The following is a 14,486-nucleotide window of genomic DNA, read 5'->3' on the forward strand; positions in this document are numbered from 1 at the left end:
TCTCCCCCCGCCCCCAGCCCCCAGCCCCCAGCCCCGGCTGGCAGAGCGCAGAGTGCGGGGTGGACCCAGCGCCAGGAGCCGGTCCGGTCTTCACCCCCCAACCCCAACCCCAACGCCGCACACACAACGACTATAAAAGCGGATGAATGCAGCCAGGAAGCCCATGCAAACGCTCCCACACTCCGCACTGAGCTTTCTCCGCCGATCTTTGCACCGCCCCCTCCCCTCCCCTCGCCTTCCCTTTTTGTTACGCCGAATCTCCCACATTTGCTACAGTTGCCTCCCAGGCGCATGCGCATGAGCAGCTGTCTCTGTGTGTGTGTGTGTGTGTGTGTATATGTGAGAGAGAGAGAGAGAGAGAGAGAGTCTAGACACAGCAAAAAGCCTCAGTGGCATCATTGAAACAGCAATGATCGCAGCAATACTGGCGTTCACACCGGCCTTTTTGCAGAACGGCAGCGCAACCAGACTTGGGGACGAGTGTTTAGAATGTGGTAAAAACAAAAAAAAACTGCGGATGCTGGAAATCCCAAACAAAAACAGAATTACCTGGAAAAACTCAGCAGGTCTGGCAGCATCGGCGGAGAAGAAAAGAGTCGACGTTTCGAGTCCTCATGACCCTTCGACACAACTTGAGTGAGTCCAGGAAAGAGGTGAAATATAAGCTGGTTCAAGGTGTGTGTGTTGGGGTGGGGTGGGGTGGGGTGGGGGGGGAGAGAGAAGTGGAGGGGGTTGGTGTGGTTGTAGGGACAAACAAGCAGTGATAGAAGCAGATCATCAAAAGCTGTTGTTTGTGACATCTTTTGATGATCTGCTTCTATTACTGCTTGTTTGTCCCTACAACCACACCAACCCCCTCCACTTCTCTCTCTTCCCCCCCCCTCCCCCACACACACACCTTAAACCAGCTTATATTTCACCTCTTTCCTGGACTCACTCAAGTTCTATCGAAGGGTCATGAGGACTCGAAACGTCAACTCTTCTTCGCCGATGCTGCCAGACCTGCTGAGTTTTTCCAGGTAATTCTGTTTTTGTTTAGAATGTGGAACTTGCAACACAGGCAATGGGGGAGGCAATTTCTTTTATTCCAAGTCAGGATGGTGTGTGGCTTGGAGGGTAACTTCCAGGTGGTGGTGTTCCCATCTGTCTGCTGCCCTGGCAGCATCGGCGGAGAAGAAAAGAGTTGACGTTTCGAGTCCTCATGACCCTTCGACAGAAGGGTCATGAGGACTCGAAACGTCAACTCTTTTCTTCTCCGCCGATGCGAAGGGTCATGAGGACTCGAAACGTCAACTCTTTTCCTCTCCGCCGATGCTGCCAGACCTGCTGAGTTTTTCCAGGTAATTCTGTTTTTGTTTTGGATTTCCAGCATCCGCAGTTTTTTTTGTTTTTATGTCTGCTGCCCTTGTCATTCTAGTTGGCTTGGTTTCTCTTCGCCTTTTACGAGATGGTCGTGGGTTTGGAAGGTGCTGTCTAAGGAGCCTTGGTGAATTCCTGCAGTGCATCTTGTAGTTGGTACACACACTGCTGCCACTGTGCCTCGGTGGTGGAGGGAGTGAATGGTTGTGGATGGGGTGCCAATCAAGTGGGCTGCTCTGTCCTGGATGGTGTCAAGCTTCTTGAGTGTTGTTGGAGCTGCACTCACCCAGGCAAGTGGGAGAGTACTCCATCATAGTCCTGGACTTGTGCCTTGTAGATGGTGGACAGGCTTTGGGGAGTCAAGAGGTGAGTTACTCATCACAGGATTCCTAGTCTCTGACCTGCTCGTGTGACACTTTACCCACAGTTGGCAGTTTGTGTCCTTTTTGTCCTACAGGATAATGAGGGGAAAGTACTTCTGGGTGAGGCGGGCAGAAAACAGGTGGCAGGAGGCACTTGTCGAGTTGTTTACATTCCCAGTGCATGATTTCCTCATGGCAGGGACTTTGAAAGGAAGAAAAGACACCGATTTAAGGCCACTTCAAGAAGTACAAATTGGAGAAGGTAGCTGCATCTGAGGAGCTGCAGAGGGAAATCTGTTCATGTTGCGAGGGAGTCCCGGTTTGCACTTTTGAAAATCTGGTCATTCTAGTCAGATGGGGTGAGCAGAGCCTTGTGTGGACCCTAAAGACTAGTTAAGCCAAATGGCGTGTTTCTGTGGTGTAAATGTTGTTTCAATTATAGGTGGGATGGGAGGCAAGAGAGATGGATAGATGGTTAGCCTCACACTTTGTCACAGAATTTTCAGATTTGAGATGCTATTTAAATGCAACATTTTTCAGGGCCCACCCCCCTCCCCCCTCCCCCTAAGCTGTCACTCTACGAACCTTTTAAAAGCCTCTAATACCCTCCATGTGGTGATGGTGCTCCCACCATGATGCCAGATGGGAAGTCCCAGCCCCACATGAACCTAGGGTGTTCCTGTGTTGGAAGCTGAAAAGTGCAACCCATGATTTTGTATTTAATTTGAACCAACTCTCCCGCACCCTTCAACACCCGTGTTGTACGGAGAATTGATATAAATTCACATGCTTCACACAAGAGCTCAGTATGGTTCACTTGTGCAGCTTCGCATGTCCCAGAGAAGCAGGACTTGGACAAGGCTGAATGAGGAAATCAACAAGGTCAGCATTGTCAATTCTGTAACTCAGCAAGAAGCAGCATTAACTCAGATTTGATGTTTATGGGGATAATAAAAGTAGGACACCAATTACCAAGGCAACAGCAACACCAGGTCCATCAGCATAAACATCAGTCCATTTCTACAAGGTTGCAATGCAATTTCATGCCTACAGATGCAGTGTCAATTATTCCAAGGAAGGGCTTGCACCTTTTCTAACTTCAAGATGTCTCAAACTACTTCACAGCCACTGAAGCACTTCTGCAGCACAGTCACTTTTGTAATTAGAGAAACACAGCAGCCAATTTATGCACAGCAAACCCCTACAAACAGCAATAAGACAAACTATCAATTAAACCATTTTTGTGATGTTGATTGAAAGATAAATATTGGCCAGGAGACCAGGGAGAAGTCCCTTACTCTTCTTCAAATGATACCCTGGGATCTTTTATATCCACTTTAGAAGATGGGACCTTGGTTTATGGTCATGTCTAAAAGGCAGTGCCTTAGTGTAGAACTCCCTCTGTACTTGTTGGGCTGGATTTTGTGCTCAGGTCTTGAGTGAGACTTGAACTTATGACATTCTGACTCAAGATCAAGAATAAAAAGTGCTAATCATGGATCAGTAGTAGTGCTCCCACATCCGACTTCAAAAATGTCCTTTAAAAGGCCATTCCAGGTTCTTCCCCTCCCTTGCTGACGTTTTGCAGTGTGGAGGGTACAATGAATAATACTTACATCAAAAAAATTGCATTCAACAATTTATTTAGTTATAATGTACGCATTTAAGGCGTAACTAGGAAACAATTTAATAATTACACCAATAAAGTCAAAGGAAATAATGACTAATCAAAATACAATGTAGCCCAAGTTGACAAATAATTAATGTCAAATATTATATTGGAACTCTGTCACAACATGTTTAATCATCTATTTTCACAGCAAATTTTACAATATTTAAATGGAAAGAAGTACTTTAATTTATTAGTAACAACTCTCACTAGGACCCTCAAGGGTGAAGTTATCCCTGTATATTTTTCATGGTGTTAGCAGGGTTGAGGAGCTGGGGCACTGCTAGGCAGAGTTCTATACAATAGTCCACCATTATCCACTTTAACGGAAAATTAAGTGGGAAGAGCAAAGCTACAGGCCATATAAGATAGTCACCAAGAAATCCCATCTGGTTCATTAATGTCCTTTAGGGAAAGGTAATCTGTGTCCTTACCTAGTCTGGTCTACATGTCACTCCAGACCCACAGCAATGTGGTTCACTCTTAAAAATGCCCTCTGAACAAGGGCAATTAGGGAGGGGTAATAAATGCTGGCCTAGCCAGCAACACCCACATCCCATGAATGAAAATTTTAAAATAATCCAGTTGGGAATTCAGATTAAACCTCCTTTCCCAGAGAGTGGGGAGAATGTGAAACTCGCTACCACCCAGAATAGTTGATGGCAAATGGCATAGATGCATTTAAGGCGTAACTAGGAAACACACAAGGGAGAAAGGAGTAGAGGAATATGCTGATGGGGTTAAATGAAGAGAGCTGGGAGAAGGCTTGTGTTGAGCACAACTACAGGCACAGACCATTTGGTCTGTTTGTGTTGTAAAATGCTATATATTTCTATGAATCACTGATACATGTCATGGAAAAATAACCTTGTACCAATCTGCCATTATTACCCAAATAGGGTACCATATGCATAGCTCAATATTCAGAAACCTCAGGCTCCAGGTAAACAAGCAACTCCGCGTTTAGTCGATGTGCACCGCCAGAAAGAGACTACTTCAGGTGCGGCACTTGTGGCAGGCTTTATCTTTCCCAAATCAGCTTATTCAGCCATCAAAAGGAGTGCAGCACATGATCAAATCTGACCTTGCCCAATTTCTAAGTTGCATTCCCATCATCCCTCGCAGATGGAAGGATCCCAATCACCAGTCAATGTGACATTGAAAATACATCGAGAGATTCTGATACATACTCTGTACTTAAACTTATTAATATGAAAAAAGATTTGCATTTATATAGCACCTTTTACAATCTCAGGATGTCCCCAACCACTTTGCAGCCAATTAAGTACTTCTGAAGTGTTGTATTAATTGCAATAAGAGCTTATAATTGACTACATGAATAGTGTTAGAAACACCAGGAACAGCTCAGTTCTGGGATGTCGTAGTTGATACATAAAATCCCTGGAATTTTAAACATTCAAAATTTAGGGTATGGTGGCTTCAAAATGATTAAATTTCCTCGTTCGATCCTAAGTGTTCCAAATAAAAGTACACTTGCAAAATCAGCTAGTCAGCTTGTGAAACATCAAACATTTGCACTAATATGTTGTTAGAATTTAGAGCATATTTCAATGGCCCTTCACCTGCAATGAAAACATGATCACCAAGCAGGGAGAAGGTCACAACAGTAAGAGATGGCGCATGGTTTTTTCTAAGGGACAGAGAATTGGGAGGGATTCCTTCTTCACACAGGTTCCCAGCCAGTCTGGTTTTCCTACACCAGGAAAATTTACTCTGGATGTTGACCTCGCACAAAGTAAACTGTCATAAAAAGCATTAGATCTACAGCTCAACTGTGTGAAAATCCAAAAGCACTTCATAATATTACATGGCATTCTTTACTGCGATCAACGTTAACACATTTTATAAAAGGCACATCAACGTAAACTACCTTGCACAGGAATAAAGGTCATTCCAGTTTTGCCTTGCATGTCCTCCCATCTCACACCGCCCAGCAATTCCTTATCACATTGGCAAAATCTTCATCGTTTGCAATTCCAAGGCTGAGTCCCTCGTAGTAAGTTTCAAATTCACAGTAAGTGACTTCGTCGGAGCTGACGCAGCTCTCCTTTAACGTGTCCATGAATGCTGCTCGGACTTGCTGCTCTGAACATTCTCCTGCAAAAGGATCGTAAAGAGGACAATATTGAGCCAGTGCTCGACAAGAGCGCCGGTGGGGAGAAGCTGGGAGATGGGCAGCATGCAGAGAAACCTGCTGCCCGCCCATGGCATGCTGGATCCAGAAGAAGGTGTGCAAGTGTTCAATAACTCTCCCTCAAGACTTCTCACACTCCCTGACGAAGTCTTCCTTCAACAATGATGCTGAAATGGGGTGCTCAGTGGAGCAAGAGGCCCAGCAGCATCCAATCGCTTTATACCACAGTACACTGGCATTCCAAATTGTGTCCCAAAATCACGGGTGACCACAGCTAGTAGGGACACTTGTATGACAGGGCTAAGAGTTCAGCATGCAAACAACCCACATAAACAGAACAAGGGTCAGTCATATTGACGTTGCAGCAAGAATGTGTTGGCTCCACACAATGCAAGTGGTTTTTTTTGGTGTAGTTGCATCGTATTTTGTTCCTGTCCCCCACCTATGTGTCACTGCGTGCTTAACGTTCACGTCACTTCAGGAGACGCAGCATTAGCGTGCTACTTCTGGCTATTTCATTTAAGTTCTGGCAGCATTCCTGATGCATATGTACAGAGCGAGAGGGGGAAATCTGTGAAATCATTTTTATTTTAAAAAGCACAGAACTAGATTCCTATGCATCTAGTGTCTGACAATGTCTTAAGGTTTGTGAATTTGGTGAGTTGTTCCACCATCAGGGAGATATTCACTTGTGAATTTTTTAAACTCATTGGACTGAATTTTCTTGGCTTTAGGATGGTGAGCTTGGAGGTGGGAGAGGCTGGGAAAGTAGGGGAGAAGCACACAGGGACAACTCCCCAATGCACTGCTGCCGCCAGGGAATTTCCCCATGGATGGGTTGTGAAGCAGGTGTCTGCTCCGTGGAGGTTACCAGCCAATTAAGATGTTTAACGCCCCAGTTAGGATCAATTCTGTGGCCTCGCCAGCATTTTTCCAGTGGTGGAGGAGCAACCCCCACCACCACAAGGAGGCCACTAGCTCAATGGAGGTGTCCACCCTGCAGCAGCCTGAGAAACCACCAGAGCCCCAAAGAGGAAGCTTCGTGCCCCGAAGAGGTCGTCACCGGCAGGAAAGGCCACATCAGGGGCTCAAACGATTTACTCGGAGGAATTTCCTTCACTCCCTGGGGCTAATGGCTTCACCCCTCTGAGGGCACCTTCATTAAGAGGCTCGAGTCCCGACCCACCACAGCAGTGCCCACTCCTCCAGGCAAGGCTTCCGAGGCTTCAGAACTGCCAGCACTCTGACTGAGCCGCCAACATCAGAACCCCACTATGGGCGGCAGGATTGGTGACGGTCAATTAAGAGGCCACCTCCAGGAAAACTGCTGAGCCCGTCTTGCCGCTGGCAAGTGCGAGCTCGGGATTCCCATTCGATCCTGACATCGAGGTCCGGAAACCTGTAGTAAAACCCTGCCCATTGTCTTAACTGACTCAGTTATAATGTCCCTGACCTGGAGTCATCCTTTAGGCAAAGGGAGATAAGTCAGTAGCAGCTCCAGAAATTCCTCATGACTGTGCCCTTGTCAAAGCCGTTTTCAGTTATTTCAATAATGGCTTTCCTGTCGGTTGTGTGGCTAGTTTATGGGCAGTTTCCTGATGATTCTACAGTTCTCAGCTTCAGTCACTGGAGCAGCCCATACAGCCTACAACAGGACCTGAACAATATTCAGCTTTAGCCACCTGACAAGTGGCAAGCAATGATCAAACCACCCAAATGCCAAGTATTAACAATCTCCAACAAGAAAAATCCCAAAAGCCTCTCTTTAACCTTCAATAGTAGCACATGAAGTCTCCCACCACCAACATCCTGGATCACCATACAACAGAGGTTTAACAGGACCCGCCGTATCAACATGGCTACCAAAGTAAGTCAGAGGCTGGGTCACCTCCAGCGAGTGATTCGCCTCCTGACTCCCCAAAGATCATCCAACATCTCCAAAGTTTAAGTCACAAATGTGATGGAATACTCACTACTTGCCTGGGTGGGTTCAGCTGCACCAATACTCAGGAAGCTGAACACCATCTAGGTCAGAGAAGTCTGCTTGATTGGTGCCCTAGTCATTGGACTTGATATGAACCCTCTCCGTTGTCAGCACACTGGGTGTATTATCCACTAGGATGCACTGCAGCAACTCATAAATTGACTCTGACTGCACCTTATTCACCTGCAACCTCTAACACTGGAGCAAAAGAGATTGAGGGGAGATCTGATAGAAGTGTACATGATTATGACAGGTTTAGATAAGGTAGACAAGGAAAAGCTGTTCCCATTAGCTGAAAGTACAAGGACGAGGGGGACACAGGTTTAAGTTTTGGGCAAGAGATACAGGGATAATGTGAGGAAGAAGTTTTTTTTATGCAGCGAGTGGTAAGGACCTGGAACTCGCTGCCCATGAGGGTGGTGGAATCAGTGATGATCAATGATTTCAAAAGGAAATTGGATGGGCTCTAGGGAAATAAACTTACAGGACTGGCAGAGATAGAACAGGGGAATGAGACTGACTGGATTGCTCCACAGAGAGACAGCAAGAGCTGAATGGCCTCCTCCTGTGACAAAATGACTCTATGGCTGAGGACTAAATTACCTCCTGACTTGGGCATATAGTGCTGTTCCTTTGTTGCCCAGGAATTGCCCAACAACACATGGGACCACATGAACTGAAGCGATTCAAGAAGATGGGCTTACCACCATCCTCTCAACTAAGGGCAATAAATACCAACCTCGCCAAGTCCCTCACCCCCATATCAATTTCTAAAAGTCCAACAAAGTTCGCTGATGAATTGGATGGTGATAGGAATCTTGTTTTGAGTCATGTGATGGATAAATCTGTCAAAGGGCACAACAAATCAGCAAACAGCATTTGGTCGATGTAATGGTGCTGTGTGTGAAGGACTAAACTCAGGTACAATAGTATTACTCCATGTTCTTTCTGCCAAGTTCCTGACCAGATAGCAGCTCATAATTCTCATTCAGGTGTAAGTTCTGTTGAAGGTCCACTTTGCCCAGTGTTGTCTGAGGCTTTCTTGAGCAAAGGAGTCTAATGTGGACAGAGTCACTGACGTAGGGAACCCATTCCTGTAACTCTAAAAAGTAATAATGAATACTTACTGACAGACAATGTACATCATGAGCAGACCTTTAATTTATTACCTGATAAGACTTTGGGATGTTTCCTTCCACTGTAGAACTTGCTAATGTCATTCACAGAACTGCTACCAGTCTTATTTGGATCAAGCTTCATATAGGCCTGTGAAGATAAATAATGTGAAAACTAAAGTAATATAAAAGGAGCTTAAAAAAAGCTACAATATCATATTCAAAAACAGAATTACCTGGAAAAACTCAGCAGGTCTGGCAGCATCGGCGGAGAAGAAAAGAGTTGACGTTTCGAGTCCTCATGACCCTTCGACAGAACTTGAGTTCGAGTCCAGGAAAGAGCTGAAATATAAGCTGGTTTAAGGTGTGTGTGTGGGGGGCGGAGAGATAGAGGTATCTATCTCTCCGCCCCCCCCCCCCACACACACACCTTAAACCAGCTTATATTTCAGCTCTTTCCTGGACTCGAACTCAAGTTCTGTCGAAGGGTCATGAGGACTCGAAACGTCAACTCTTTTCTTCTCCGCCGATGCTGCCAGACCTGCTGAGTTTTTCCAGGTAATTCTGTTTTTGTTTTGGATTTCCAGCATCCGCAGTTTTTTTGTTTTTATTACAATATCATATTATCCAATGCAAACGGATTTAATTATTTTTTTAATTAAAAATGGTATGCCAAATGCACCAGTGTCACACTTTGTTACTGATACAGTTCAATTATGTTTCAGAAAGGCACCAAGAAACCAACCAACACATTCCAATCTGCAGTTATTTCACCAAAGAACAATTAAGCGTTGAGCGACCCCAGATTGTGTTTGCTTATATCAAATTAACTTCCTGGTCTTAAAGGGACAGTTCAGCTTAAACATCACTTCAGCTTAACAGCAGAATAATAGTTTATTTTATATAGTGTAAAATATCAATTATAGAACTAGCACATCCCCAAATTACAATGGAGCGAGCCTTTTGCTTACTGCTTACATTCCCACCTTGGACTCAGAAAGTCCCAGGTTCAAACTTCATTCGGGACAGTCCTGTTGAATGGAGACCGGAGCTCCATCTTGGAATTCTGGGCTGAGGTAAAGCAAGGGTACTCGCATCTGGTTGTTGTAGTGGTTTCCGTAACATATGGATTGACGATCCCTTAAAAGCCTCAACCGTATAGGGCTAACCACCCATCGGCTGCCTTATGCCATGCTTGCAGCCAATTTTTAAAATTTCATTCATGGGATGTGGGTGTTGCTGGCTAGGCCAGCATTTATTGCCCATCCTTAATTGCCCTCGAGAAGGTGGTGGTGAACTGCCCTTCTTGAACCCCTGCAGTTCATGTGGTGAAGGTACACCCACAGTGCTGTTAGGGAGACAGTTCCAGGATTTAAAGGATTTGGAAGAAGTTTTCACTTCATGACATATCAGACTGTTAACCGGATAGTTTGATAAGTGATATCAGTTCTTCACCCATGATCTTCCTTTACATTGACATCAATAAAGTATTAGGGTCCAATCCAATTGTACCTGTTTTATGCCACTGCGCAAGTTAAAATAACTCCTTCTTAACATCTTACGCTTTAACTTTACCTGACCTAGTTGTGTGACTCATTCACGTGCATATCGGTGATCTCATTTGCTTACAAGACAGCAAAATTACTGCACTTCACAACTAGTTCATTGTCTGAAGATCATCAAGACATCCTGAGGATGTAAAATGCATTAGATGAATGCATATCTTTATTAGTTGGGAGTATAAAGCTTTCAGTCTGAAAGCAAACGTCTCAAAATTATTTACGATCAGAAGCCCGACTTAGACCCAATTTATGGACTATCTCTTCTAACATATTAGTAGCATGACAGAGAAAGATAACAATCTTACTTTCCTGACGAACGCTTTACGAAATTCGTTCATTTCTCCAATGACAACTCGAATAAACTGGTAATAATCTGCTTCACCATCACCATCCTGGTCCAGTACAAGCCATATAGACTCAAAATCCTACAAAAAGAGGAACGATTTTTAGCACACACTAAAGTGTTATTTTAAATAACCTGCAGTTATAAACATCCTCCTCGTTTTTGGTAAACTACACAACACAATCTTGGAGCAGGTGGTGTCTAATACTCCAGCGTATCACAAAAAAATCAACCTCCCTATAAGGAATTCAGTAAAACAATTTAATATTTGTTAGTGTCAGAGTAAATCTTTTAGATCATTTAGTAAATTGTTTTCACTTCTTTTGAAAAAATTGAGACACCAAGGTCCATTGTACAGGCTATACCAATAATGTGCATATTAATAAACAGACAGTAAAACTGTATCAAATCTCGCCAAGCTGACATTTCTGAACCTCACCTCGAACCCCCTGACTGAGGCCAGCTTAGACTCGACTTGTGCTACATCATTCTCCCGAATGCAGAGACTCGTCCTCAACAAAACTAAAGGTTTCATGGGAAACTATTCACACTTTGCTGCAGGAATTACCAGGGTAGGAACTCAGATAATGCATGTTTGTCCCTAAATCTCTCATTTCCCTCCCATTTATTCCGCTCCTTCTCTCCTTTACAGTCTTTCTCACTTTCAAACTGAAAATCCTAATTGTCAACCAAATATCTAACTGTTATTTGGCCCCCTCCATCCTCTCAGCCTTTATTCTTTCTGATCTGTTTTTCATTCACCTGCAGCCCAATTAATGTAATTTTGCACCCAGCAAACACTTTCCTCAACTTTGTATTTATATAAATTTCTTTCTGCTCTGCGTTTGCACCACTGTTCCCCATTCCCCGAAGCTGTTATCACCCTGTACTGCCTGCCTCCTAACTCTGTTCTCCACACCCCTCTTTTGCTCCCCCCCACTCCTCCCATTGCCCTCTGCTTGGCTCTGTTTCCCCACCTAACTCCCTGTCCCTCTTTTTAAATATAGATGAAGATCCTTTGGAAATGTACTTTCTCTTTTGGCGATGATTGTGTTTTATTTATTCCAATGTTTTTCTATTGTGTTGTACAGGAGGCTTTCTTTTTTGAACTACAATATTCCACCTCTAGATGTCAGTGTTTGAAGAAAAATGTCTGGGCACATCACTTCGATATGAGGCATTTGTCTGGTACAATTGTGTTTTATATGCCTCAGGAAAATGAACAGATGCTTTTTTGATTTGTTTTATTTTGTCTATATTCTTTCCTACAGTATATATCTGTTCGAACAACTCTATGCAGAGATTTTTATAAGCTAAGGATGTGATTGCACTGGAGGGGGTGCAGAGGAGATTCACCAGGATGTTGCCTGGGATGAAGCATTTAAATTATGAAGGGAGGTTGGATCGACTTGGGTTGTTTTCGTTAGAGTAGAGAAGGCTGATCGAGGTGTACAAGATTATGAGGGGCATGGACAGGGTGGATAGGGAGCAGCTGTTCCCCTTAGTTGAAGGGTCAGTCACAAGGGGGCATAAGTTCAAGGTGAGGGGCAGAAGGTTTAGGGGGGTTGTGAGGAAAAGCTTTTTTACCCAGAGGGTGGTGACAGTCTGGAATGCATTGCCTGGGAGGGTGGTGGAGGTGGGTTGCCTCACATCCTTTAAAAAGTACCTGGATGAGCACTTGGCATGTCATAAAATTCAAGGCTATGGGCCAAGTGCTGGTAAATGGGATTAGGTAGGTAGGTCAGGTGTTTCTCACACACTCAATGGGCCGAAGGGCCTCTTCTGCACTGTGATTCTGTGATATACACAAATGTGATAGAAGATTGGAGGAGGAGTTTATCAGAGTTTAAAATCGTATCACCATGGAAAACAGTGTTGCTGCTTTCGTTAAAAACAGTCCTGTTAGAGAACTGCTGTTTCCTTCTTTTGAACTGAACCGATCTGTTCATCTCATGATTCAGGTGCTGGGGCATGGATTGAGGATTGATTAACACACAGAGGAGAGAGCCAGGATTAATGGGTCTTCTTCAGGTTGGAAAGACGTAACTTAGTGGAGTGCCACAAGGATCAGTTCTAGAGCCTCAATTATTTACTATCTGTCTGAATGACTTGGAGGAGGGGACAGAGTGTAACGTATCCAAATTTGCCGACAGTACAAAAATAGGCTGAAGGGCATGTTGTGATGAGGACATAAGGAATCTGCAAGGGGATATAGATAGGTTGATAAGTGGGCAAAAACTTGGCAGGTGGAGTTAAATGCAGGAAAGTGTGAGGTCACGCACTATGGTAGGAAGAATCAAAAAGCCGAAAATTATTTAAATGGAGAGAGACTCCAAAAAAGTGCAACACAGAAGGATCTGGATGTTCTTGTGCAGGAAACATAAAAAGCTAGCATGCAGATGCAGCAAGTAATTAAGAAGGCAAATGGAATTTTGGCCTGTATTGCTAGAGGGTTGGAGTTTAAAAATAGGGAAGTCTTGTTACAACTGTACAGGGTGTTGGTGAGGCTGCACCTGGAGTACTGTGTACAGTTTTGGTCCCCATATTTAAGAAAGGATATACTGGCATTGGAGGCAGTTCAAAAGAGATTCACTAGGCTGGGATGAAGGGATTGACTTATCAAGAATGGCTAAACAGGTTAGGCCTTTATTCATTAGAGTTTAGAAGAATGAGAGGTGATCTTATTGTAATGTAGAAGATTCTGAGGGGGCTTGACAGGGTAGATGTTGAGAAGACTTTCCACTAGTGGGAGAATCTAGAACTAGAGGACTTCGTTACAGAATAAGGGGACACTCGTTTAAAACTGAGAAGTGAAAGAATTTCTTCCCTCAGAGGGTAGCGAATGTCTGAAATTCTCTACCCCAGAGAGCCCCAGAGGCTAGATCACTGAGAGTACTTAAAGAGGAGGTAGATAAATTTTTGAAATATCGGGGAGTTGAGGGCTATGAGAAGCTGGCACGAAAAAGGAGTTGAGGCCTGGGGCAAATCAGCCACGATCTTATTGAATGGCCGGGCAAGCTTGAGGGGCCAAATGGCCTACTCCTGCTCCTATTTCTTATGTTGTTGTGGTCTTATGGTGCAAGGTGAATGATTCGCAAGTTTGCTAAGATACGTGCGAATGAGGACAGTTGTGGCATTTTTTAAATTCTTTCACATGTGGGTGTCGCTGGCTGGGTCAGCATTTGTTGCCCATCCCTAGTTGCCCTTGGGAAGGTGGTGGTGAGCTGCCTTCTTGAACCGCTGCAGTCCATGTGGTGTAGGTACACCCACAGTGCTGTTAGGAAGGGAGTTCCAGGATTTTGACCCAGCGACAGTGAAGGAATGGCGATATATTTCCAAGTCAGGATGGTGAGTGGCTTGGAGGGGAACTTCGAAGTTGTGGTGTTTTCATGCATCTGTTGCCCTTGTCCTTCTAGATGGTAGTGGTCGTGAGTTTGGAAGGTGCTGTCTAAGGAGGCTTGGTGAGTTCCTGCAGTCCACCTTGCTGCCACTGTGTGTTGGTGTTGGAGGGAGTGAATGTTTGTGGATGGGGCACTAATCAAGTGGGCTGCTTTGTCCTGGCTGCTCGACTATTGCAAGTAAATCTTGAGATGTTGGAAGAATGAGCAGGTATCTGGGAGAACATGAGTTCAAATCCCACCCTAGCATTTTGAGGACATGAATTCAGTTTCAAAAATATGTACATAAAATAAATAAAATATGGAAATAAAAAGCTGGTATCGGTAAAAGCAAAGCTGCTGAATTGTCATGAAAAACCCAAATAGTTCAACTAATGTCCTTTAGGGAAGGAAACCTGCCATCCTGGCCCAGTTTGATATACAGGTGGCTCCATCAATGTGGGGCTGACTCTTAATTCACCTCTGAAACGGCCTACTGAGGTCCTCCTGATAAATCAAACATTGCACCACTTAAAGATGGTCAATAAATGGCAGCTTTG

At 44.4% G+C, this 14,486-nt stretch overlaps 1 protein-coding gene across 8 annotated transcripts in view; it reads right to left on the minus strand.

The window, feature by feature from the left end:
- Positions 1-3,347: 3,347 nt before the first annotated feature.
- Positions 3,348-14,486, minus strand: part of caps2 (calcyphosine 2) — a 48,133-nt gene continuing 36,994 nt past the window's right edge. For all 8 annotated transcript variants that reach the window (XM_041216232.1, XM_041216229.1, XM_041216231.1 and 5 more), the window contains 3 exons: positions 10,512-10,631; positions 8,699-8,795; positions 3,348-5,508 (listed from right to left, as the gene is read on the minus strand). In XM_041216232.1, the coding sequence (XP_041072166.1) occupies positions 5,333-5,508; positions 8,699-8,795; positions 10,512-10,631 (393 nt within the window). In that variant the 3' untranslated portion in view covers positions 3,348-5,332. The remainder of the gene's footprint in view (positions 5,509-8,698; positions 8,796-10,511; positions 10,632-14,486) is intronic.

This window comes from Carcharodon carcharias, chromosome 21, assembly GCF_017639515.1.
Source record: "Carcharodon carcharias isolate sCarCar2 chromosome 21, sCarCar2.pri, whole genome shotgun sequence".
NCBI classification, from domain to species: Eukaryota; Metazoa; Chordata; class Chondrichthyes; order Lamniformes; family Lamnidae; genus Carcharodon; species Carcharodon carcharias.